Genomic DNA, 25,287 nt, shown 5'->3' with positions numbered 1-25,287 from the left:
CATTATATAGCCAGGACTTTTACGAATAATGCATGCAAATACATGCACCTAACCTAAATGTAATATAATAATGCACCACAAATAAATAATAATTATTACAATAATATAACGGCCATTGGCGGTAACAACAATATAATATTCAATAATAATTCTACACAGTGTCGATAGGCGCACACAATAATATACCGAATATAATAATATAAAACACCACAGCGACGATATTATAATTAAAGGAACTTGGTGATTAGCACATATAAAATATTAGTATATTACAATAAAAAACTTCGGTGATTTGCGCCTGCAATAATTGATCGGACATTCAACCACACGGGTTTGCGATTGATGCACTACTAACTAAATAAAAATAATAAAATAATAACACACACAAAATAGTATACAAGATATAATTTACAGATAGGGTATGATAAATTATGTGTGCAGTGTGGGTGAGATAGAGGTGCGCGGAGTGGTCGGCAATAGTGCCACTAATTAAAATGATTTGGTGATAAAATACTAATAATAATATTGTCGTTCTGGCGCAAACAAAGGCAAAAGTGTGCTTTTCAAGAATTGGGCTAGTTGCGTACCGGCAAACGGAAACATGAGCAACAAGTTATCAATACCAAATACCATTAACAATTGCGACAAAACAATTAATTAATAGAACTTAGGACTTTACGTCACACTGACGACATTATACCTAATATTGCATTTTGAACTCTCATACAATTAATGAACTAATAAACAAACTTAATAGTACCTAATAAACATTTTAAAGAGAGAATTACTTATAATTCTAAATACCTTTAAACAAGAAATAAATATCTAATGTCCTACAAGTATTTGATAAATTATAATATCATCCATTAAATATAATAATTGTACCTTTTTTCTTAATATTTTAGAAAATGACGTTCAAATAAAAAATATTTCTACTAAATATGAAAACGGAAATATCAAAGTAAACTGGATATTGGTAAATTCTCATCAACATTACACGACAGTCGATGAACCAGTAACATCAATCATCAAATATAAAGTAATTTTATTCAGTATAATTCTTATAACGATTTAATTAGTTATTATATTGTCTCCAAAATAATAAATATAAGTGAGTACCTATATACTATTCATTCATATGAACTTACTATTCAGATCCATTATAAGTATTTTAATACATATTTCTTGCCTATTATATACCTATATATATATATATATAAATATTATATTGGAATGATTCTAGTTTGGCAACCTAGCAAGTAAAACTAGCGTGAAAAACTTCATAAAATATGGTTTTTTAAAACTACTAATTTAAAAAAAATACTTAGAATTAAATATTAAATAACATATTTTTTCATACTTACTTTAAATTTTTAGATTCTGAGCGGAGTGAGGAAGATAGTGGTTTTACAACTGTGTTTATTATTTTTATTTTCTGTATAAAAAAGGAGTGCTTCGAGTACCTTATATTTTAGCCAATTTGATCAAGATGGTTGATGCGGTTCGTCCGAATAGACGGCCCGTATCGTGAATAAATAATAAGACAACTGTTTTTTGGTTATCACGTATCTCTATTTCTATGGTATATATAATATTATATATAATTACACTATTAGGGTTTGAGTAAAGCATCGATTTGTGTCGACCAGACTTATATAAGTGAGTCGACACAATCGGAGGCGCTTGAGGGTTACCAGGTTCACCGGACTCTATTTATACAGTTGTGTGATAGTCCAGTTTATATGATACAAATAATTGGGGGGGGGGGGGGGGGAGGGAGCCGGCCGTCGTCGGTACAAACTTAGTAAAGCAATATCCCGACGGCGAACCTGGCTCGGTAAGGGCAACCTAGTTAAGTGCCTTGTCAGGTGAGGTGGTGGCCCTGAAAAATGCCGTTTTCTCCATGTGATGTCGGAGACCGTTGATTCTTTGTCACTGCGTCGATACCAGTCGTTAGACGGTGGTCGATGAAAGGACGATGTTCGTTGCCGTGGAGCGGCACTATCGTCGTCGTGCCGTAGGTCGACACGAGTATTGGTATTGTCAAACGGTAGCCTCATGTATGGTCGGTGGGCGGCTGATTTTGTTAGCCGTGGAGCGGCAGTATCGTCGTTGGACTGCAGGTCGGCACGGGTTTTATTGCTGTCGAGCGGTAGCTTCGTGGATAATCTGACGTTGGTAGCAGGCGTGGTCGTCGTCGGCGCAGGTCTTACACCGTAGAGCGGTGGCCTCGTAGATTGTCGGCGGCTGGACGATGCTTGCAGCCGTGGAGCGACGTTGTCGTCATCGGACTGCAGGTCTGTTGAGTGGTCCGGGTCCTTCTTCTGTCTGGAACTTTTGTTGAAGTTGTTGGCTGTTGACAGTTTGAAGGCTTCAGAAAAAAAACCTAACCTAACTGACTAGATTGCTTGCTTGCTTTGGGAGGGGCGGCTATGCCGTTTACTATTCCAGGCTTGTGCCTCTACTAGTGGATGGATTTTGGGGTTGATTGGTAGGTTCAGTTATGTTAGTCAGTCCAATTTAATGGGTATGGTTTGAGTAAACGTTTGGTGGTTGGAGGGGAGTGGGTTTTACCTAAGAGGCGGATATGATCGTATTCGGAAAAAGAGTTTTTGTAGAACATTGTTTTTGATTGAGAGCAAATGGAATTTTGAATAGATTTGAAGTTGGCTGATTTTAAAAGGGCCGAGTTTCTAACGATAGTGGGCATACCGGTTATCGTGCGTATGCCGATGTTTTGGACGGATTCAATACGTCTCCAATGGGAGGGGCCGATAAAGGGTGCCCAGGAAGAGCCAGCATATGTAAGTATAGGGGTCACGTAGAGTTTAAGTATGTTAAGTTTTGTTTTCAGCGGAACGGGACTGGTACGGTTAAGTAAGGGGTAAAGCATACCACGGACGCGGGTAGCTTTTTTGGTTACGTCTTGAATGTGTTGGTTGAATGTAAGTTTACGTCCAATCGTGACGCCTAAGTATTTGGCCTGTTTTGACCAGTTAACGGGTTGGTTATCGATGGTTAGAGGTGGAATGTGGGTTGTATTAGAACGCCCGAAGAGGACTCCTACTGTTTTGGTCGGGTTTATTTTGATTCGCCACCTGTGGAACCAGTTGGACGCGAGGTTGAGTTGGTGTTGTAGTTGTATGGTTGCACGTTTGGGGTTTTTGTTACTAGTAAAGAACATCGTGTCGTCAGCGAAGAGTGAGAGGTTGGCTTTAGGAGTCGTTGGAATGTCGTTAATGTACGTCAAGTATAGCGTCGGTGAGAGACAGGAGCCCTGAGGGACTCCTGCGAGTACGTGTCTGGTAGTAGAGAAGGAGTGTTCGATTTTAGTGGTAAAAGTACGGTCGGTGAGAAAGGATTGGATGATTTTTACGATTTCTAACGAGATGTTGAGTTTGGAGAGTTTGTAGAGTAGGCCTTCGTGCCAGACGCGGTCGAAGGCTTTCTCCACGTCGAGGAAGACGGAAGCAGTGTTTAAGTCGTTGTTAAAGTTTTCGCTCAGTTGGTGGGTGAGTTTGGTCAGTTGTAGTGTGGTCGAGTGTTCGGGTCTGAAGGCGAACTGTTCGGGACGGATTTTGTTTTTGAGTTTGTCTTGTAGGTGGGTGAGGATGAGTCGTTCGTAAATTTTGGACAGGGAGGAGAGGAGGGCGATTGGTCTATAGTTTTCGGGTTGTTTATGGTCTTTGCCAGGTTTGGGAATGGAGATGATGACTGCTTTTTTCCAGGCAAGGGGAAAGTAGCAGATTCTGAAGGCGCTGTTGATGATCCGAGTAAGGGACAGTATAACGTTGTTCGGTAGGAATTTAAGAGCCATGTTGGTGATGAGGTCGTCACCTGGGGCTTTCTTTTTGCGAAGGTTGCGAATTATGTCTTGTATCTGGCCGGGAGTGGTAAAGAGGTTAGATCGGGTGATGTCAAGGCCTTGTAGGTTAGGTTAGGTTAGGACTAGATTGTCGAAAGTGTCCGGTATTTATACCCTCTTCGACAATCTAGTCCGGTGCTGGTTGGTCTGCGGGATTTCGTTTGACAGATGAAAATCACACCGTTGTTCGGATATTTCTATTTACAATGTGTGATTTTCATTTGTCACTTTTTCTTGCTTTGCCTTATCATTTTGTTTGGTGATCTTGAAAAAGACCTTTTTAGATTTTATGTTGTTTGTTCCATAACATGGTACTTTTGAGAGGTCATTATTCGATTATCTCGATAGTTCATTATTTTCATTGTCTCAATAGTTATAAAGGGAAAAACTACTGACAAATTACGAAAAACCGCTTAAAAATGGGATTTTCATTTCTAACGATTTGTTTATCACCGTAGCAACAAATAAAAAATTATGAAATTATAATATTAATTTAACCTAAAGGCTATAATAAATAATAAAAATTTAAAAAATACAGACTGATTAGCCGTCTCCGCTCAGAATCATTTTTCTTATACAATGAAATTATATCATTTAATTCAAGTTTAATACAATCCATTAAATATTGACTCACTTGTAACCTACTGTACAGCAGAGCGACATCCACTTACCCGTTTTTTTATACATGGACTTTCAAAAATTGCATTTTCAAAAGCTGAAAATAGATCAGAATAGTCTATCTGACTTAATTTCAGAGTTACAGACATTAAAAGGTAAAACATTTAACTGTTAAAACTACCTGTCCCGGTCACAGCATTTGAGATCCTTCAGACCTCTCGTAACTTTGGCTATTAAAGAAAGTAACACGATTAGTCGCTCCCTAAATATACCAATTCTGGTAATCAAACTCTAGGTCCTACAAACCTATTGTACCGTTAATAATAAGTTAACGTAAAATTGTAAAATATTATAACTAATTAACAAGAAGTTGAAAATTCTTCATAAAAAAATCGTTTTTAGAATATCGTTTTTCTGCAGCTATTTAAAACCTTTTTTGAATTCATTATAATTTCAGTAAAAAACTGAAATAATAAATTTTGATTTTACCAATGAATTGAATATTAAAAATGCATACATATGGTAGTAAAAATATTTAATTATGTGTATTCTTTTTTAAAAAATTCACGTTTAGAAAAACCATACTTTTAAAATATTTTTAATAATATCTTTCAAACGAAGTATGTCCGATTTTTACTTTATTTTAATTTACAACGCAAAAGAACAATATGAAAAAATAAATATAAAATCCACTAGGTAATGCTTACATATAATTATGCCTATATATTTCCGTAAACTAAATTTTAAATATGTATAGGTGAAACGAATTCTCAGTTGTTCCATAAGAGAAGTAGAACAAAATTGGACGTCGATAACAATTTTTAATCGAACCAGCTATGAAATCTTCGGTACAGTGCCGAATACTCAATATAGTATACAAGTCTTGGTTGACGTTAAAGACAAAAATACTACTCATCAAGAAAATATGATTAATGTATTAACACCAGCTTCAAGTAAAAATATATCAAATCGTATAAAATATATTATTTTTATTTATAATAATATTTTTTATTAGGTCCAATGACTGAACCAATCTTAGATCCTGATCATCCAATGTGCATCACTAATAACTCTATGTTTGTTCAGTGGAAATTTGATCCCAAAAATTGCTCAAAACTAAATGGATTTTTATCTCAATTCTATATAGAATTAAAGGTAACTTCTGTAAATAATTAATATAATTTTTTGTAATACTGTATCAAATATCTATTTGTAGGATAAAGTTGCTGACATTTTACAAATAAGAGAAACCAAAAATAATTACATTAGCTTTAACGAGCTTAAATCCAACACAAATTATGAACTGAAAGTATTTATAAAAACACACTTCGGTTATAATCCAGAACATTTTCTACTCACCAATTTCAAGACTAAATTAGAAAGTGAGCGGACTCTAATTATATAACTATTAGAATGTCTAATGTTACCAAAACTTACGTTTGTTTTTACTTTACAAATTTATAGATTTAAAACCAGTAGAAGATTTAGTGGTTTATAAAAAGAGTCTAAAGAATCGTATGGCAGGGTTTCGCTGGAGCCATACACAAGATACAAATGTAGAAGGATTTATAGTTTCGTTTAATGATAATCCTTTAATAAACACGAAAAACGTTTCCATCATACCACCTCAGAAATGCTCGGCGTGGCCAGAATATTATTGTCATACATTTTATAATTTAAGTCCAAGCAACAACTACACATTTAAAGTACGTATTGCAGTGGATAGAATGCTTTTACCTCTAGCCACGTGCTATGATATACAGACATACAGTGTTCAGTTAACTCAACTCTGAGAACGTTGTTTGTTTTTTCTCCCTGGCTCGACCACAACGTAGACAATACGTATTCATATAAAATCATTTAGTTTTTATATATTTGAAGTAACTTAGAGTAAAATCATTTAATACAAAAATTACAGAGAATCTTAACTTTGAGACATAGATATGTTTCTATTTGGCTAGCTATTGTTTCAAAACAACATAAATGTAATTTCAATTTAAATGTAAGTGCAGCATTTATTTTTAAAGGCGAATATAAAGTGAAATAATATTACATTTTAAAACCGATAGGTCATACGACTCATATAATTTATCCTCGAAAATATTATTCTCTATAATTTTTTGAATTGGTGATTTTACTTTAAGATTACTTACTCAACAATAAAAAAAAACCTTTTTACACGAATATATTTCATCTATGTTCACAAGGGCCTGAGAGAGAAGACAAGTTATATCCTTTTAATGAAATTATTTATATTTATACGAGATGTACTTGTTTTTATATTAGATAAAGCCAAAGTCTATAGATTTTCCAGAAGGTGGTATAGTATCGTCTATTTCTTTTAACAGCATCGATGGACGTAAGTACCTGCTTATGACTCACCCTTATACCAATAAAAGTTTAAATACCTAGACTTAAAATTAAATTAAATTAAAATAATAAATAGGTATATAATAATATTATGTAACAATATAAAACTACTATGTAATAATACAGTAGGCACTAAGACTAACTATAGTAACTACAAACTACTGATCTGCTTATAATATGTTTATGTTTATTTGCTTATTGCACAAAATATAGTACCTGATTCTCCAATGAACTTAAGAACAACCGAAATTGATAGCACTACAATTTCTCTTCAGTGGGATATTCCATGGATATTCAACGGTGTATTGAAAATGTTCATTATAAACGTCGAAGAAATTTCATCAAATGACATGGACACATGTTGTGTTAGCATTACGCCAACAGAAATTCCGGTTAATGAAGAACTACCTACGTATAATTATACGGTAATGTATTTTACACGAAGATTATAATATATTTTACAGTAGTAAGATCAATAATATTATAGTTATTTTATATTAATTTGTTATCGCCTTATAATAATATTTTTTCTTAAACAAATTAATTCGTGTTCTACAATTTATTCATACAGTAACGGACCTATAATTGTAGTTTTTCCACTATAGTGAATTATTTTTCGGCATGTCATCATATTACATAATATTTTCTAGCTAGTGGTGTAACTCTCTGAGAGTGTGTACTGACTTCGGAGCCAATGTCGTTAAAATTATACAAATCACGTCTGTAACTACGTTGATGGTTACTCAAAAGTTTGAGAAAGTAAGGATTGTAATTTGGTGACAAGAGTTGTGGTTGGCTTACACGGCTTGATTATAAGATAATAGAATAGTATCATGTTATAAAATGATTCATTACACATTTTAAAGATGAAAACTACTTTTGAAATTAGTTAGATACGTACATATTATAATTATACGTTAGAGATAGCCAGATAGGTCATATTAAATAATTTAGTAACATGTTTTTATTTTTTTAAATAAATATTATTTTATAATATAATCTAAAATCTAAATACTTAATAATATAATTATTATTATTATTTATCCTTCTTGAATTCTAAAAACTCCGAAAAACAAACAGGTTTCTTTAAACCACTTGTAAGATATGTATAGGCAATAGAATTTGCAGTAAGCGGTAAACACGATTTATGATAACTTATAAGATTTGGACTCTTATAAGGATCAGCGCTTTACCGGTCTCGTTTTGCTGGCGGGTAAGTTTGAGAGTCGAGTTTTAGTGTCTACAAATCTCAAATGACCCGTGGAAATCGGTAATTGAACGGGCTTGATACGGGGGTGGGGGGGGGGGGTATTCACCGACTTTTTTGTAGGTAAAAAGTGTAAAGTTGAAAAACCATGTTTGAGTAACCGAAAAGTCGGTCATCAGTGGTGTAAGATGATACCAGACAGAGTAATCCAGAGATATAGTTTAAGAGTTTTTAAGTGCCACTTCGCGTATCTTGTGCGCTCGCTGAGACTGAATGCTGATGGTCGATGTAGAATTGTCGGTCATTGTAGCATACAGCAGTCCGAAATTCGGGTGCATGCAACCGTCGATGACAGACACGGTGATGTCAGTTTTTCTAGTACCTTTTGGTCCGTCGAAGTAGAATGTATTCGCTACGTCACGGTTTTCGTCGACGGCCCCCATTATGCTATCGTACACCGTATATAATAATATAGTTTTGGCAGGTAGTGAAAAACGCTAAGACTACAAGTCTACAATACCAAATATTATGTAGATATACCTATATTACCTAGTACCTTTTTTTAGGATATATATATATTGTATGTATTTAAAAAAATAGATATTTTGTACAAGTTTGTGCTTTGTAGTTTTTATTACCTAAATAAACACCTAGTTAAATAATTTCTTTATTTTACAGATTACTGGCCTGCAACCTGGATCAACATATTCAATTGGAGTTTTGTCTGTGTCTAAATCATTATGGTACAGCTCGCCGTCTAGACTGTCTGTCACACTAACAACTATTTAAGATTTAATTTTAGTTTTCTCTGACATGCTAATGAATTTTCAATATATTTTTGTCATTTATACAAAACTAATAATGTAGTTTAATATAGTACTAAAGTCTTGCATAGTTGCATGATATTATTTATTAAGTAAATAAACTATTTAATAATAAAATATACCTTGGTTTTATGTCATTTCACGAGTACCAAAAAATAACTATCCGCATATTGATACAATAACGATCGTGAGTATAATACCGGTGATCTTTAAATTTTGTTAAAATTAAAACGATTAATAATTAATAAGAAGATGAGTTTGTTTTTATTGAAAATCGACTATTGGTTTATCAAGTGTTTAAAGCCGTCAAATAATACTAGACGTTCGAATGTCTTCTAAGACAATTTAAAATTAATTAAATAAAACAGATAAAATAATATCCTTATAATTAGGGTTAAATTCATTTTTTTTTTTATTAATCGGATTTTAGTACGGTTAGGTTAGGATAGGATTTTGTATTAATTGATTATATTAATCCACCGTAGGTGAAATTAAGTAAAAACGACAAACTTGGTATAACTTTAATACTTTAGAGTTAAATCATTCACTTACGTACAAACAGCACGGAGTCCGTGATCTACCGCAGGTAGATTGCCTACCTGATAATGTACTGCTGCGAATTAAAATTTTTATTCCGGGTAACAGAAAAGTTAAGATACATTTTGAATACCATACACCGAATATTAAATAACCAACTGAACAAAGTTTGAGTCCTATAGAGTTGGTACATTTAACGGGCAACGAAGTGCACGGGATCAGCTAGTATAATATGAGTTATTACGTTTTTCACATATATAAGATTTAAATTTCTTATTTAATAGGTAGGTATTTGCCAATTTGAAGTTAGGATAATTTTTATTTCGTTTTAATTGCACATGTCGGGACCAAGACATCTAGGGAAATGGTGATAGAATGTTTTTCTTTTCTTTGTATAATATATTTGATCGTTAATATAGTCTACCTAAATAACCTACTTTGCATGGATATAAATATATAATGCAATCTAACTAATCACTTTTATATATTAGATATTTAGATATGTATGGGTCAGTATTGCCTGCTTTATAGTCTGAAGTTTAGATTTACATTCGTTAAACTGCGATTTAATAAAGTAGTAAAAATTATTTTACATTGCGATTATACACTTTTAGGTAATGACTAAACGACCGTATACACATTACACGGAGGGTAAAATCAAAACTGAGAGTCTTGGAGCAAATCATTTGCGTATATTTCAATAATTCATGTCTTAAACAGTTTATTTCATCAACAGAATCGACCACGCAGTTCTCGACATCTCTGTGGTTGCCAGACTACTATTGCCCAATGTTTGAACTATGGTAAAAAATACAAAAACAATAATACTTATTTAGATTTAAAATATTTTAAAGATTAAAAATTAGCTACTTAGGTACTTTAATGTAACTATAACGTCATACGATGACGCTACATAGACATTTGTTGTCTCTGTCTTAAAACTGCGTAATATAACAGTATATTACAGTATATTATAATATTAAGGAGATGTATTGGTAAAAAAAAAGCCTAAATAATAATATGTGTTGGATAGTTATTATAATATCAATATAATAACATAATATAACAAAATAAAAATAATCAAACAACAGCTATGGATATGGCGTAGTGAACAATATTAAATGTCTATCATTTATTCAATGATTATAATACATGGTAGCTGTTTGTGGACAACAAGTACGACGATTAGAAAGTTAAGAAAGTTTTAAGCAGTTTATTTAAATTATTTTTCCAAATGTATATGGGGCATGGGGCCCAGCTAAGCCGGGGCTCGGGATTCGATTGCATCCCGGTATCAATTACCAGTCTGAAACTGCATGGACATAATTTATACATATTAAGATTTTCATAACAATAATTTGTGAAAGCAGTTCGATAAAAAACAAAGACTTTATAAATTAAACGATAATATCGTTTGTTATAATAATATATTATCTGGTTTAATTGTTTAAACATCAAAACATAACATGATATAAATTATACATGACTACGGCTTACATATAAACAAAGTGCTCATAATATTTTTTTGAACGTTGAACCTACATTTTATTGAACCTTCACTGAAAAATATATTGCTTAAAAGAATTTTCGTACGGAATATCGTTTGCTTGCATCAATTTAGCTGCAATGTCATTCTTTTTATCAAGACGGACAAACCCAACCACCAATAAACGTGATCCAAGAAATATGGAAGAAGTCTTGGAGCTAAACAAAATATAATACATATTATGAAGGTTAATATTATAATAATGAAATAGCTCGGCGTATCTTACCTACTTAAGGTAGCCAAGTTAGAGGCAAGCTGCAGGTAGAACGGATGCGAGGGTGATTAAATTTCTTTAAATCTGTATTATAATATATTATGATTCAGTATTAAATAAAAAAATTATTTATTTTTTGTTCAAATAGTACTTCCCGTATTTTATAATTTGTAAGTTGTAAGTTGTAATACAAACTAAGTAGTACATATTATATTATAAAAGTACTTTTTTATATTAATAGGACAAAACTGCTGAGTTTTTCTATGCAGAAACTAGTAATTCTACTAGGAATGAAAGTTTGAATAAAACGACACAAACGAAATCAATAAAAGGTTATAGCCTTGCACATAATTAAATTATATTGTTGAGTATTATTTTTTAAATATTTCATATAATTCCATTCTTTCTAGAACTGTCTATGAACGCTGTAGATAAAAAGGCATTCAAAGATATACAAGTATGAAACGAATAACGACTTAAGAACAATCGAATAATATCGCGGTACTGATAAACTGCAGGACGTTAATATTATATTATGTATTCGCGAGCATAATACGCATGTACAGCTACGATCGCGGTCTCGCCGTTATTTAAACAAAGCTCTCGTATACGGGGTGTTTCAAATGCTGCGAGCCGAAATCGTCGACTAGGTGGAATTTTAATGACCTCGTGTGACAATTAATGCACCTTCGAAATATATTGTATCCGTCATGACGTGCCAACGCGTGGTCCTTGATGTCAGCAAAAAAACGCTGACAAAAAACGCTAGACCCGGGGTCTTGTCGCTGTACGACCGTAACAGGAGACAGTCCGCTGGCGAATAGATTTTATCACAATATCGCGAATATAATATCTAGCCAAGACCGCGGGTTTGTGTCCTCGTCGTGAATTAAGGGGGTGTCAGGGCACCGCGTATGTTTTCTCTCGCTGACCCATGCGCAATACAGCAAATTTGTGTTTACCAGAAGCAACCCCGTGTATTGTTAAGTAAATATAATATTGGAGTGACTTCGCCTATTATCAAACTCTTAGCTAAGAACATTACCCGTGTCCCTGCGTTGGCTTTTCAGCGGTGTTGTAATTTGTATACAATTTAAACGGTCATAACTCACATAATATTATATAAACTAAAATATCATAAAATAGCCAATGCCATATGGACACAACTGTTGTTCTTAACTTAAAATTTAGCAATAGGTGAATTCAGTATGATATTAAATGTAATAAAACATGTTGCGTGTGGATCAGATTGAAAGAAAACCAATAGTGTGCTAACATAGTGACATCTTCATAATGATATGGGTTAATGGTGGGGTGTTTTAAATGCCGCGTGACCGAGTTCATGCAGTATTGTCTCCGTTGTAATATTATGTAAAACTTAATACGTCTCTTTGTTTTCAGAGATCCCATATGCTGTGAAGACCATTGTCTTTATGATTTTACTTGTGATAGTCGTTCATCTGGAATCTAATAAAATAAGTGAGTTTTCCCAACCGTTCTAAGGAGACGAAATAAATAAATAAAATAAAAAATTAGATTACCAGAGACAACTTGGATATTGCGAAGAGATAGACGGTTTTAAGTGTGAAAACGGCGGAATCAGGATGTACACTGAGGAAAATGGATTATCGTGCTGGTGCACTTCAGACTACGTCGGCGAACGCTGCCGTGAGTTTTATAGAGCAGTGGTTTATTAAATTATATATTATTATTATACATTCAGGTAGGTTTGTTATATTTTCGCAACATTTTTATCGATAATTTTACTGATTTACTGGGTATCGAATAGAAAACTAATAAATATCGTTACCTACAAAATATTGCAACAAAGTAGGTACCTATTGGTATTTACTTATATTGGTAAAAAAATATAGTAAATATTAATATTAAACTCTGTAGCCTGTAAGGATGGCAAAAATTACACTCAAAAACCTACACAACAAAAAACCAATCATGAAATACGTAAAAAAAAGCGATAAGGATTTTAACAAATTATTTATTTAATGTTTATATAATATATTATACGTATATAAAAATAAAAGAATAAAAAAAATGTACAGTTTATTTATTACTTTAGCAATTACATATGATAAACTATGAAAGCCCCATTAATTTTTTTGTTAAATCTGCTAAAATAGCGAGTGCTTTTTCTTGCCTAGAACTAGAATCTGTGACTGAGTCAAGTGGCGTAACTATAAAATTAATATTGGACCGTGTACCAGTTTACCTTAACAAGATAAATTTGGCGATGCATAGATAATTCGTATAGATAATTTTACTAATATGATATAATATAATGCTTAATAGTAGTGTAAACCTTAATTATATTTGTCATAACATTTTTTTCCCAACCTCAGAGGAACCCGTGTCGTTTATGTCACGTGCAGTAGCACTGTTTCGCTTTGGACACTTGGACGTCAGTAGAGGCAGGCCGACGATGTGGTGGAGCATTTTACCGTTCACTTCAGGACGCCAGCTAAAAAGCAATTACGCTTGTAAGTTACAGTTACAATATAACAAATTAAGGTTATTTTCATTTAATGAAATATATAGACAGTAAATCCTTCCTTAATGAACACTACCCCATCCCTCCTCATAAATAGCTCAGTTTTTTTTTGGAACAAACTTACTACATGTGGACAACAAATTTTCAGGGGTTCCACTGTACTTATATAATATTATATATACTAAGTGGCAAGGCTGGGAATTAACGAGTTAAAAGTTAAAATTAAGTTAAAACGTTAAGTTAATTACCTCGTTACTTTTTTTTCCAAATTAACTTTTAACTTAACAAGTCACTTTTTTTTGAAGATTAACGTGTTAACTTTAAGTTAATTTTATTTCAAAAGTATCTAAATTAAGTTGATTTTCGTCCGAAGAATAATGAAAATTTTCGAATGGGTTTTTGCTTTGATGTATCATTTTAAATTTCCCCAGTAATTTTCTTGAGCGTAAAGAAAAACTATCTAATAAACCATATTATGTGTCAAGAATTTTTTATTTTTGCAAATTAGCAAATTTTATCTTTACACTAAGTTCAGTTACTTTTTTTTCAAAGTTAACTTTTAACTTAACAAGTAAATGAAAAAATACGAGTAACTTTTAACTTAACGAGTTGAAAAAATCATTAACTTCATTAACTTGCCCAACCTTGCTAAGTGGGTGCCCTTTAAATAATTAAAATTTTAATATAGTATGATATTATATTTTAACAAAACTCTACAAGAACTCGATATAGTTTTAAATATTAAATATTATTATGATTAGCGACATTTTTTAATGTTTGTATACATTTCAGCAGTTGTACATTTTATAGCATTGTCCACTTTGTTAATATTGGTTCTTTTCCGAAACTAGGGTTTACAATCATTAATCTAGAAAATAATTCTATACTATCCTCACGAAATGTAACCTAACCGTTACTACTTATTGCGAGATATTTAATTAAAACGGTTATATTCAAATTAAAAAGTGTTTTTAAATCATTTAACATAATATAGTACTATATTATTCAATAATTTACTGACTGTTTATGGAAGTTTTACTATACCATTGAATAAACATTGTGAGAATTCAAAAAACATAACTAGTGCTTAAATATGATCGCCCGGATATTCAAACGGGCCGAGATGTTGAACACGAGCACAATGCTTCACGTACTGTCGACCCTCTGGGCACGTGAACACAACCGATTGTGCGACGAGTTGTCACAGAAGTGGCCATTGTGGACACACGAAGAGCTGTATACCAAGGCCAGGAAGATTGTAACCGGTCAAATGATGAACATAATGATGACCGAAATCCTAAATTTGGAACTCATGTCGGAAATGTACGACCGTCAAATGGAAAACATCAGGGGTTCCGGAAAACCTATTGAACTCTACTTTATGATGGCTTTATCAAATCTGCCAGAAAAATTTCAATACAGTTCAACGAATTTGACATCCTACAGTAACACCAGGTCAGTCTGAGACTTTTTATGGATACATCAATAATAACTTAAGAAACGTCCACTTTACATTTTGGCCCTTACGAATATTATGTTTGATCAGTGATTTACAGAGCAGCCCGAACAGGGGTATATAATATAGTGTATAAAAAGCTATTTGCATTTACCAAAACACGGTAATTAATTAATGATTTTAATTTAGAACTTCGGTGCTGATGGATTTTTAGTATACAAAAACATGTCTTATGAGCAAAACTCTCCCTCCCTGTTTGGATTTCGTTAATATTTTGTTTATTATTTAAAAGAAGAGAACATTTTGGATTTCCGATCAAAACCCGATTTTCAAAACTGTAATACTATCATAGAACCCAAAATAAGCATTTGAATAATGCACAAAATTTGTTATTTTTCAAACGTGTTTGTCCAGCAATGTTTAAAGTAAAATAAAAATTCGGGATTTGATCTCAGATAAAATTATCTTTCAGATAAAAACAAACTATAAAATTTCGACGTATCAATAATGCGTGAGATTTTTTCCTGTGAAGTAAATTTTGCTGATATTATAATTATTAAAATAGCGACTAAAATATATCATTTCTAATTTTTATTGAACTGCGAAAAATTGGAAAAACCAGCAATTATATTCTTAAGGGGATCGCATGTCACGTATTTTTCGTACGTTTTAGACCAATAAGCGATGGTAAATTACACATACATCCGAATGTCTGATTTTAATTTTTAATATATGTATGAATTCTTTGGCAAAATAACTAGGCTTTCTAGGAAGTAGATTTTCAATTTTCAATTTTAAAGAACCATAAAATTTGGACATTTTTTTAAAAAATCTCATGAAATAATGCATTACATTTATATTTATTTTGGACTTTTTGGGTTTTATATTGTTACGTGCCGCACTTTCAGGGATTGGATAATATAATTATAATGAATGAAAATTAAGTGAAGCCATTTTCCAATTTATGAATTTGGATCCATATAATCCGGCTTTAATCCTAATTGTATGCGTTTCCACCATGTCATCACTCTGAGTTAGATGAAATCTGCACCTCATCTCGCTTTGCACCAAGTAGGCTATTATTATTATTACAATTTTCATTTTATCCATATTATTTGTATAATATATCATTATATTTATTGCAAAAATCAAAATTTAATTTTATCATTTTATACTATTTTACTTTATTTTTATACATAATTTTATTTATTATTTGTAAATTTACCTCCCCTATTTTACGGGCTATATATTGTGATTGTGTATTTATTATTAACATGTAAGGGCAACTGGTACATTCGGTTGGGGGCAACTAGTAGATTTGGTTCTGGTATATTTTTAAAACACTGATAATAGTCGTGGGTAGGCAACTGGTCAACAACCCTTTTGATTTGTGCCCATTTTATTTAAATAATAATTTAACAAGATTAAAAACTCTTTACATATTTATAATATTAAACTTTGTGCTTACGCATGATCATAATTAATTAGGTTGGTGAATCACAACTGAGATTTAATAATGAGCCGTGGTGCGATTAAATAATGAGCTGTGGTGTGATTTAATAATGAGCTGTGGTGACTTTCACACATTTGAAATAATAAAATATTAAAGGTTTTGATTACCGCCCATTTTATTTAAATAATAATTTAACAAGAAGAAAAACTCTTCACTTTGAACGCAAATGCGTCTAGAAAAATATAATGGTAAAATACCCTTACACACGCTGGCTAACAAAACGAACAAGACAAACGTATATAAATATAATAATATAGAAACAACTATATTATAATAATTTAGTCTTTTATGGACCTAAAAATAAGAAAAACGCTTCAAGCAAATAAGCAATTGCTTAAGGAGGTTTGGAAAAACAAGAATTATAACCTTAATTGAACATAGTAAATAAATGAATAATATGAGTTATTGGGTTAATGATAATAATATGTTAATGTTAATAATGATCGAAAAATACTAGCATATAAATTACCGAATACGGTTAAATTATAAAATATTATGCTTGGCTTGATGACGGTGCGCCAGAAATACGAAGACTAATATTTTAATCCTTGGTCCTACATATTATAAAATATGTACTTATTTCGCGTAACGACCAACTTTTAACTCGTCGCAATTGTCCACATTTCGACACACCAATGACTCTAAACTTGAAGATTTGATCAAGTCAAAAAATTCGACTCCACCGAACGTGTCCGGTGCCCACATGTGTTAGGTGGTGAGACTATTTGTCAATATTGCGTTAACGATAAAGCTGTTAGACAGGATTTTGGACGTGGGTAGAACTCCGGAACTGGATTTTTCCGTTAACACGCCGGTTAACAACTCCACTTTCTCCACGGTACTATACAATTTTTCTAATTCAATTGCGATTTCGACGTTGCCGGTCAGATCGAAAAAGCTCTTATAAGCAGGCAGTCCTAACCGTCTTCTGTAGTTATTGAAACCCTGTAAACATTGTTCTCTTGAAAGTGTCATTAGTGTCTGTTGTGGTACCACTGCCCTCAGTGTGTGTGTGTGTGTGTGTCGAGGACTGGGCTAGCACACAATCACTTTTTGTAACAATATACCACGAAGTCTTAGTTGTTAATTATTATAATGTATTTTGTCTTTATTAATTTTGTCATTAGTTTGGTCATTTATTCCTAATGCAGTTATGTCAAAACTACAACATGGTGTCAGGTGTCATCGATCCTGTGTCTTCCGTAGAATAAAATAACGTCATCTTACCATAGGTAACCTAACCTAACTGTCGTTATCCGTTGAGTATCGTCATGTAAAAAAAAGCACGTGTTTTTCATTTTTCATTTTTTTTTTTACGTCGTCTCCATAATATCATCAATACCAATTTAACCACAATATGTCTGGATTGACTGGTAATCTACCGCCACTATCTGTGGAAGGTAATTTATGCCAAAACTGGAATGAATGGATTCAAGACTTCAATATGTATATGACTACCAGGTGGTATGATTCACTAAAAGAATTTAGAAAAGTGTCAATATTCTTACATTTCATCGGTAAGCCAGCGCTCAAAATATTTAATTCGTTTAATCAGGATATTAAAACTGTTACACTGGAAACAGTTATCTCTTGTTTTGCTGACTACTTTATTCCTCGCAAAAATATTACTATCGAACGTCATACATTTTTCACTAGACTGCAGTCTGCAGATGAAAGCATCAGTGAAATCGTAGCAGATTTAAAAAATTTAAGCATGTCTTGTGAATTTGATACACTGCGTGAAAGTCTTGTTAAAGACGTATTTATATTTGGTCTACATAATAATTGGCAACAACTAAAGCAACATTTATTAAGAGAAGATGAACTGTCTCTTGATAAGGCTTTAAAAGTATGTTCATCGATGGAATTATCTAAACATCGTACGGAACAATTAAATAATCCCAGTGAAGAGGTGCTGACAGTTCAAACAACCAAAGTACCTTCAAGTCGTTCAAGGAAAAATTCACTGTCAAAATCAAAATGGTCATCTCAAAGGAACACAAGTCAAAAGAGGGAGTTGTCAACTGGTGCACAAGCTAATATAATGTCTCTTCATAACTTATTAAAACTTAAAGTTAGTGAAGCCTCTATCATTAAAAAAAAAAATACAACCAAGCTTATGTCAATACACTCTATAGATATTCCTACACTAGGTACATGCAGTCTCAGATGTTGTTATAAAAATAATATTGAAGTCATTACATTCTTTATAGTAGATTTTGATTGCATAACAGTGTTAGGTTTGGCATCGTGCCAACAACTTAATCTACTACAACGAGTCAATGTTGTTAACAATAACTCTAGCCACAGTGTACTAAAATATTATAATGATATATTTGAAAGTCTAGGTTGTCTACCTATAAAATGTCATATTCATATCAACAATGAGGTTGAACCTATTATTGATGCACGTCGTAAAATTCCTTTTGCTCTGTATGAACAACTTCGTAAAGAACTGGATAATATGTGTTATTTAAAAGTTATAGAGAGAATTGCATCACCAACGTCGTGGGTTAGTTCAATAGTCATAGTGAAGAAGAAAAATAATAAATTAAGAATATGCTTAGATCCTAGAAATTTGAATAGACCAATTAGTCGGTCACATTATCCTCTTCCTACTTTTGAGGCAGTTAAAACTCAATTGAGTGGCACTAAATTTTTTTCAACACTAGATGCCAACTCGGGGTTTTGGATGATACCACTTGATGAAAAAAGCTCTGAGCTCTGTACATTCAATACACCTTTCGGTAGATATAAATTTCTCAGGTTGCCATATGGTCTTAACTGTGCACCTGGAATTTTTCATCGTATTATTACTGAACTGTTCTCTGATATTGTTGGAGTTATTGTATATATTGATGACTTAATTATAACAGGTACAACTCTAGAAGAGCACAATCAACGACTTAAGAAAGTGTTGGACAGAGCAAGGGAAGTTAATTTAAAATTTAATAAAAGTAAATGTATAATAGGTGTTACTAAAGTAAAATTCTTGGGTCATGTTTTTAATAGTGAAAGGGTTAAACCTGATCCTGATAAAATTAAAGTCATTGTCAATATACCTTCTCCCAAGTCAGTTAAAGATTTACAAAGATTTCTGGGCATGATAAATTATTTAAGTTCATATATTCCTAAATTAGCTGATGAGACAACACTTTTGCGATCACTGTTTAAAAAGAATACATCATGGGTATGGGATGAAAACTACGAGTCTATGTTTAACAAGGTTAAAAACAGTATTACAACTGCTTCCGTCTTATCTTATTATGATCCGTCGATACCACTAACATTGTCAGTTGATGCATCTCAATTTGCAGTTGGAGCAGTCATTTTACAGAACTACAAGCCTTGTGCTTACGCTTCACAAACCCTCACTTCTGCACAACAAAACTATGCTCAAATAGAAAAAGAATTGTATGCAATTGTTTTTGGTTGTAAAATGTTTCACCAATACTTATACGGTCAGGTTGTCAAAGTTCAAACAGACCATAAGCCTTTAGTTTCACTGTTCAAAAAGCCTTTACATTCAGTCCCTACTAGATTACAGCGTATGATGTTAAATATTCAGTCTTATCATCTTAATGTTGAATATGTCCCTGGTAAACTCATGGTATTAGCTGATACATTGTCAAGGGCCCCACTTCCTGACTCAGATGAGGACAATATAGATGAAAAATTAATCTTGCAAGTTCAGGTATTTTCCGAAAATCTAGCCATAGGAAAACAATATCTTGACAAAATAAAAAATGAGACTTTAAATGATTCAATATTTCAGAAAATTAAAAATATCTGCAAAGTGGGATGGCCTTTAAATAAGTCTCTTCTTGAAAATTCTCTCAAACCTTTTTGGACTTTCAGAGATGAAATTCATGTTATTGATGACTTAGTCTTTAAGGGTAATTGTTTAGTGGTCTCTACTAAATTTAGGTCTGACATGTTAAAACTTATTCATGAAGGTCACATTGGGCATTGAACGTTGTAGAAATCAAATAAAAGATGTATTATTCTGGCCAGGTATAAGCAATGACATTAAAAATATTGTAGAAAGTTGTGAGGTGTGCCTCAAGTATCGGAACAACAATGCTAAGGAACCAATGATTAGTCATGCTGTACCAGACCTACCTTGGCAAAAACTAGGTATAGATTTATTTCACCATAATGATAAAACTTATTTATTGGTAGTCGATTACTATTCAAAATTTATTGACATAGCACATTTGTCCAAGGGTTCACATGCAAAATTAGTTATTACTCAATTAAAATCTATTTTTGCTCGATTTAGTATACCGATGGAGATAATATCGGATAATTTACCACCATTTAATGCTTCTGAATTTAAATTGTTTTGTTCGGATTGGGGTACAGTAAAACCTCGATAAGACGGAATCGCATGGGACCATGATATTTTTCCGTCTTGACGGGGTTTCCGTCTTGACGGAGTTCAAAAAATTTAATTGAATAAAATTAAAGATTACATATATATTTATTTTAAACCAGTTGATACATAATACATACAATTTATATTTTTTATTTAATTTTATATTTATACTTATTCATCTATATATTTTATTTATTACGTATTTATTTTTAGCCAGTATACATTAATAAATACATAATTATATTTTTTGAAACAAATCGGTTATTGATTTTTGCTTTTTATTTTGTAAGGCGTCGCGTTCCACACACTCCTTGACTCTCGAAATAAAATCCAAAAGCTCACTATTAGATACTGTGAGGGAAAATTTTTGTAGTTCCTCGAGGTAGCAGATAGCAGTTTTGTAATCTTTTACCATATTTTCTGGTTCTTCATATTGGTTTTCGTCGTTGTCTTCGTCTTTTTCACTTTCATTCTCAACCATGGATAAAGCCGAATCATGGGTTTGCTGCGTCTCAAGTTGGTCATCAATGTGCAGAAATTGTTCTTGGTCAAAATCAAGTGCAGCAAAGATATCTTGAATTTCAGTCAGGGCATTCTCATTGGGATTCACGTCCGATCCATCAATCAAGAATCCAGCTTTACGGAAACAATTTTGTACACATTCATTTTTTAAACTATTGCACGATAAAGAAATCCAATTTACAGCATCTAACACAGTTATCGAAGTAGCAAGCTGGTGAACCGAAGTAGAACTATCAATTTTGCACACAAGCGACTGTAGCATAAATTTACGATAGTACGACTTAAAGGTGTAAATAACTCCTTGGTCCATCGGTTGAGAAACCGAAGTGGTGTTTGGGGGTAGCATATGAATTTTCACGTTAGACAGTTCAATGTAAGGATGACATGTCGCATTGTCCAAAAATAATAAAATATTTCTGTTCTGTGATCGCATATCTGCATTGAAATATTGCAACCACTGTTCCATTATTTCGGCCGTCATCCAAGCCTTCTTGTTAGATTTCCAAGTCACAGGTAACAAAGCAATATTCATATTCTTAAAACAACGAGGTTTCATGGATTTGCCTATAACAAGAGGTTTCCTTATTTCACCTGCCATGCTCCCACACATTAATACAGTAAATCTATATAAATCTATCCTTAGATTTTTTACCACAAACACACGCATCGCCCTTTATTACTAAAGACTTGGTAGGGATCCCTCTAAAAAAAAGACCAGTTTCGTCGGCATTATAAATGTCTTTAGCTTCATACCCTTTAATGAGAACTAAGAGTTTGCGTTTCCAATTTTCAACTGTATCTTGATTTACATCATTTGCTTCTCCATTGATTTGTTTGCAGACGATATTGTGCCGTCGTTTGAACCGGTCAAGCCAACCGTTTGAAGCTTTAAAATCACTGATTCCGAGTTTTTCTGCCAATTTAGTGGCCTCTGTTTGTATAATAGGTCCAGAGATGGGCAAACTTTTCGACCGACAATTGATGAACCACCTGTATAAATCTCGTTCAACTTGTTCATATCCCACCGACACCACTCTTTTACTTTTACCAGAATTTTTACAACTCACCCACTGCTCCATTAGTTTGTCTTTATTTTTTATTGCCTCATAAACTTGCGTTTTTCCACACTTAAATTTCACCATAAGTTCCTTCACTGAAAGATTCTCATGTTGCTTTAACTCGATTAATTTTATTTTATCCGATAGCGTAAGAGTTGTTTTTTTCGACATTTTAAACGATAACGGAAAACTCAACGACGTAAACGACACGAACGTAACGATATACGATTTGATACTGAACCAAGCAACTCAGATAATAATATTGTATAGGTAGTGTATACATATCAATTTTATTAGTTTTTAATGTCATCGTACGCGCTCGTATATCGATTATCTATGGGTATCGACAGTACGAAAATAAATTTATTACACGAAAATCGTGTTATATTTCCGTCTTAGCGAGGGTTTTCATCAACTTTCATTACAAAAACGTGTCCGTTTCCGGCTTGGCGAGGTTTCCGTCTTAGCGGGATAAAATTATATGTAATTTGAAACGGGACCAAACAAATATTCCGTAATACCGGGGTTTCCGTCATACCGGAGTTCCGTTTTACCGAGGTTTTACTGTATTATTATTTATTAACTAATAAAATAGGTGGGTTATGGATACCTAGTTATGTTTTGAATAATATATTATCATTTAGGTTTTGCTAGTCATATACAATATACGTATTGTACATACACTAGTTATGTTTTTTGAATTCTCACAATGTTTATTCAATGGTATAGTAAAACTTCCATAAACAGTCAGTAAATTATTGAATAATATAGTACTATATTATGTTAAATGATTTAAAAACACTTTTTAATTTGAATATAACCGTTTTAATTAAATATCTCGCAATAAGTAGTAACGGTTAGGTTACATTTCGTGAGGATAGTATAGAATTATTTTCTAGATTAATGATTGTAAACCCTAGTTTCGGAAAAGAACCAATATTAACAGAGTGGACAATGCTATAAAATGTACAACTACTGAAATGTATACAAACATTAAAAAATGTCGCTAATCATAATAATATTTAATATTTAAAACTATATCGAGTTCTTGTAGAGTTTTGTTTTTAATTTAGGTTGTTAAAATATAATATCATACTATATTAAAATTTTAATTATTTAAAGGGCACCCACTTAGCAAGGTTGGGCAAGTTAATGAAGTTAATGATTTTTTCAACTCGTTAAGTTAAAAGTTACTCGTATTTTTTCATTTACTTGTTAAGTTAAAAGTTAACTTTGAAAAAAAAGTAACTGAACTTAGTGTAAAGATAAAATTTGCTAATTTGCAAAAATAAAAAATTCTTGACACATAATATGGTTTATTAGATAGTTTTTCTTTACGCTCAAGAAAATTACTGGGGAAATTTAAAATGATACATCAAAGCAAAAACCCATTCGAAATTTTTCATTATTCTTCGGACGAAAATCAACTTAATTTAGATACTTTTGAAATAAAATTAACTTAAAGTTAACACGTTAATCTTCAAAAAAAAGTGACTTGTTAAGTTAAAAGTTAATTTGGAAAAAAAAAGTAACGAGGTAATTAACTTAACGTTTTAACTTAATTTTAACTTTTAACTCGTTAATTCCCAGCCTTGCCACTTAGTATATATAATATTATATAAGTACAGTGGAACCCCTGAAAATTTGTTGTCCACTTGTAGTAAGTTTGTTCCAAAAAAAAACTGAGCTATTTATGAGGAGGGATGGGGTAGTGTTCATTAAGGAAGGATTTACTGTCTATATATTTCATTGAATGAAAATAACCTTAATTTGTTATATTGTAACTGTAACTTACAAGCGTAATTGCTTTTCAGCTGGCGTCCTGAAGTGAACGGTAAAATGCTCCACCACATCGTCGGCCTGCCTCTACTGACGTCCAAGTGTCCAAAGCGAAACAGTGCTACTGCACGTGACATAAACGACACGACGGGTTCCTCTGAGGTTGGGAAAAAAATGTTATGACAAATATAATTAAGGTTTACACTACTATTAAGCATTATATTATATCATATTAGTAAAATTATCTATACGAATTATCTATGCATCGCCAAATTTATCTTGTTAAGGTAAACTGGTACACGGTCCAATATTAATTTTATAGTTACGCCACTTGACTCAGTCACAGATTCTAGTTCTAGGCAAGAAAAAGCACTCGCTATTTTAGCAGATTTAACAAAAAAATTAATGGGGCTTTCATAGCTTATCATATGTAATTGCTAAAGTAATAAATAAACTGTACATTTTTTTTATTCTTTTATTTTTATATGCGTATAATATATTATATAAACATTAAATAAATAATTTGTTAAAATCCTTATCGCTTTTTTTTACGTATTTCATGATTGGTTTTTGTTGTGTAGGTTTTCGAGTGTAATTTTTGCCATCCTTACAGGCTACAGAGTTTAATATTAATATTTACTATATTTTTTTACCAATATAAGTAAATACCGATAGGTACCTACTTTGTTGCAATATTTTGTAGGTAACGATATTTATTAGTTTTCTATTCGATACCCAGTAAATCAGTAAAATTATCGATAAAAATGTTGCGAAAATATAACAAACCTACCTGAATGTATAATAATAATATATAATTTAATAAACCACTGCTCTATAAAACTCACGGCAGCGTTCGCCGACGTAGTCTGAAGTGCACCAGCACGATAATCCATT

The 25,287-nt window shown here is 32.4% G+C and overlaps 3 protein-coding genes across 3 annotated transcripts in view; 2 read left to right on the top strand and 1 right to left on the bottom strand.

Annotated features, from left to right (window-relative positions):
- The window catches only part of LOC132946371 (uncharacterized), a 28,520-nt gene extending 19,515 nt beyond the window's left edge, over positions 1-9,005 (top strand). Inside the window, exons 15-22 of the mRNA XM_061016348.1 lie at positions 906-1,039; positions 5,241-5,436; positions 5,499-5,638; positions 5,700-5,865; positions 5,948-6,189; positions 6,770-6,842; positions 7,067-7,278; positions 8,739-9,005. Coding sequence (XP_060872331.1) covers positions 906-1,039; positions 5,241-5,436; positions 5,499-5,638; positions 5,700-5,865; positions 5,948-6,189; positions 6,770-6,842; positions 7,067-7,278; positions 8,739-8,849 — 1,274 coding nt within the window. The 3' untranslated portion in view covers positions 8,850-9,005. The remainder of the gene's footprint in view (positions 1-905; positions 1,040-5,240; positions 5,437-5,498; positions 5,639-5,699; positions 5,866-5,947; positions 6,190-6,769; positions 6,843-7,066; positions 7,279-8,738) is intronic.
- A 9,008-nt stretch (positions 9,006-18,013) lies between these two features.
- On the top strand, positions 18,014-21,035 carry LOC132947807 (uncharacterized protein K02A2.6-like). The gene is made up of 3 exons (XM_061018037.1): positions 18,014-20,350; positions 20,432-20,542; positions 20,613-21,035. Exons 1-3 carry the CDS (start codon positions 18,014-18,016, stop codon positions 21,033-21,035), a joined length of 2,871 nt encoding a protein of 956 aa, XP_060874020.1.
- Positions 21,036-21,272: 237 nt separating this feature from the next.
- On the bottom strand, positions 21,273-22,154 carry LOC132947806 (tigger transposable element-derived protein 6-like). The gene has a single exon (XM_061018036.1). The coding sequence runs from the start codon at positions 22,152-22,154 to the stop codon at positions 21,273-21,275; it is 882 nt and encodes a 293-aa protein (XP_060874019.1).
- Between the last annotated feature and the right edge of the window lie 3,133 nt (positions 22,155-25,287).

The sequence above is a fragment of the Metopolophium dirhodum genome, chromosome 6 (assembly GCF_019925205.1).
Source record: "Metopolophium dirhodum isolate CAU chromosome 6, ASM1992520v1, whole genome shotgun sequence".
Lineage (NCBI taxonomy): Eukaryota > Metazoa > Arthropoda > Insecta > Hemiptera > Aphididae > Metopolophium > Metopolophium dirhodum.
Note: the sequence above shows the minus strand (reverse complement) of the source record. Positions and strands in the feature narration are given on the sequence as shown.

Bases quoted from the DNA above. Each gene is read 5' to 3' on its own strand.
- LOC132947807 (XM_061018037.1), top strand. From the start codon at position 18,014: ATGTCTGGATTGACTGGTAATCTACCGCCACTATCTGTGGAAGGTAAT. The intron at 20,351-20,431 runs GTATTTTCCGAA...TCAATATTTCAG, and splicing joins AATTAATCTTGCAAGTTCAG to AAAATTAAAAATATCTGCAA. The intron at 20,543-20,612 runs GTCTTTAAGGGT...TTATTCATGAAG, and splicing joins TTCATGTTATTGATGACTTA to GTCACATTGGGCATTGAACG.
- LOC132947806 (XM_061018036.1), bottom strand. From the start codon at position 22,154: ATGGCAGGTGAAATAAGGAAACCTCTTGTTATAGGCAAATCCATGAAA.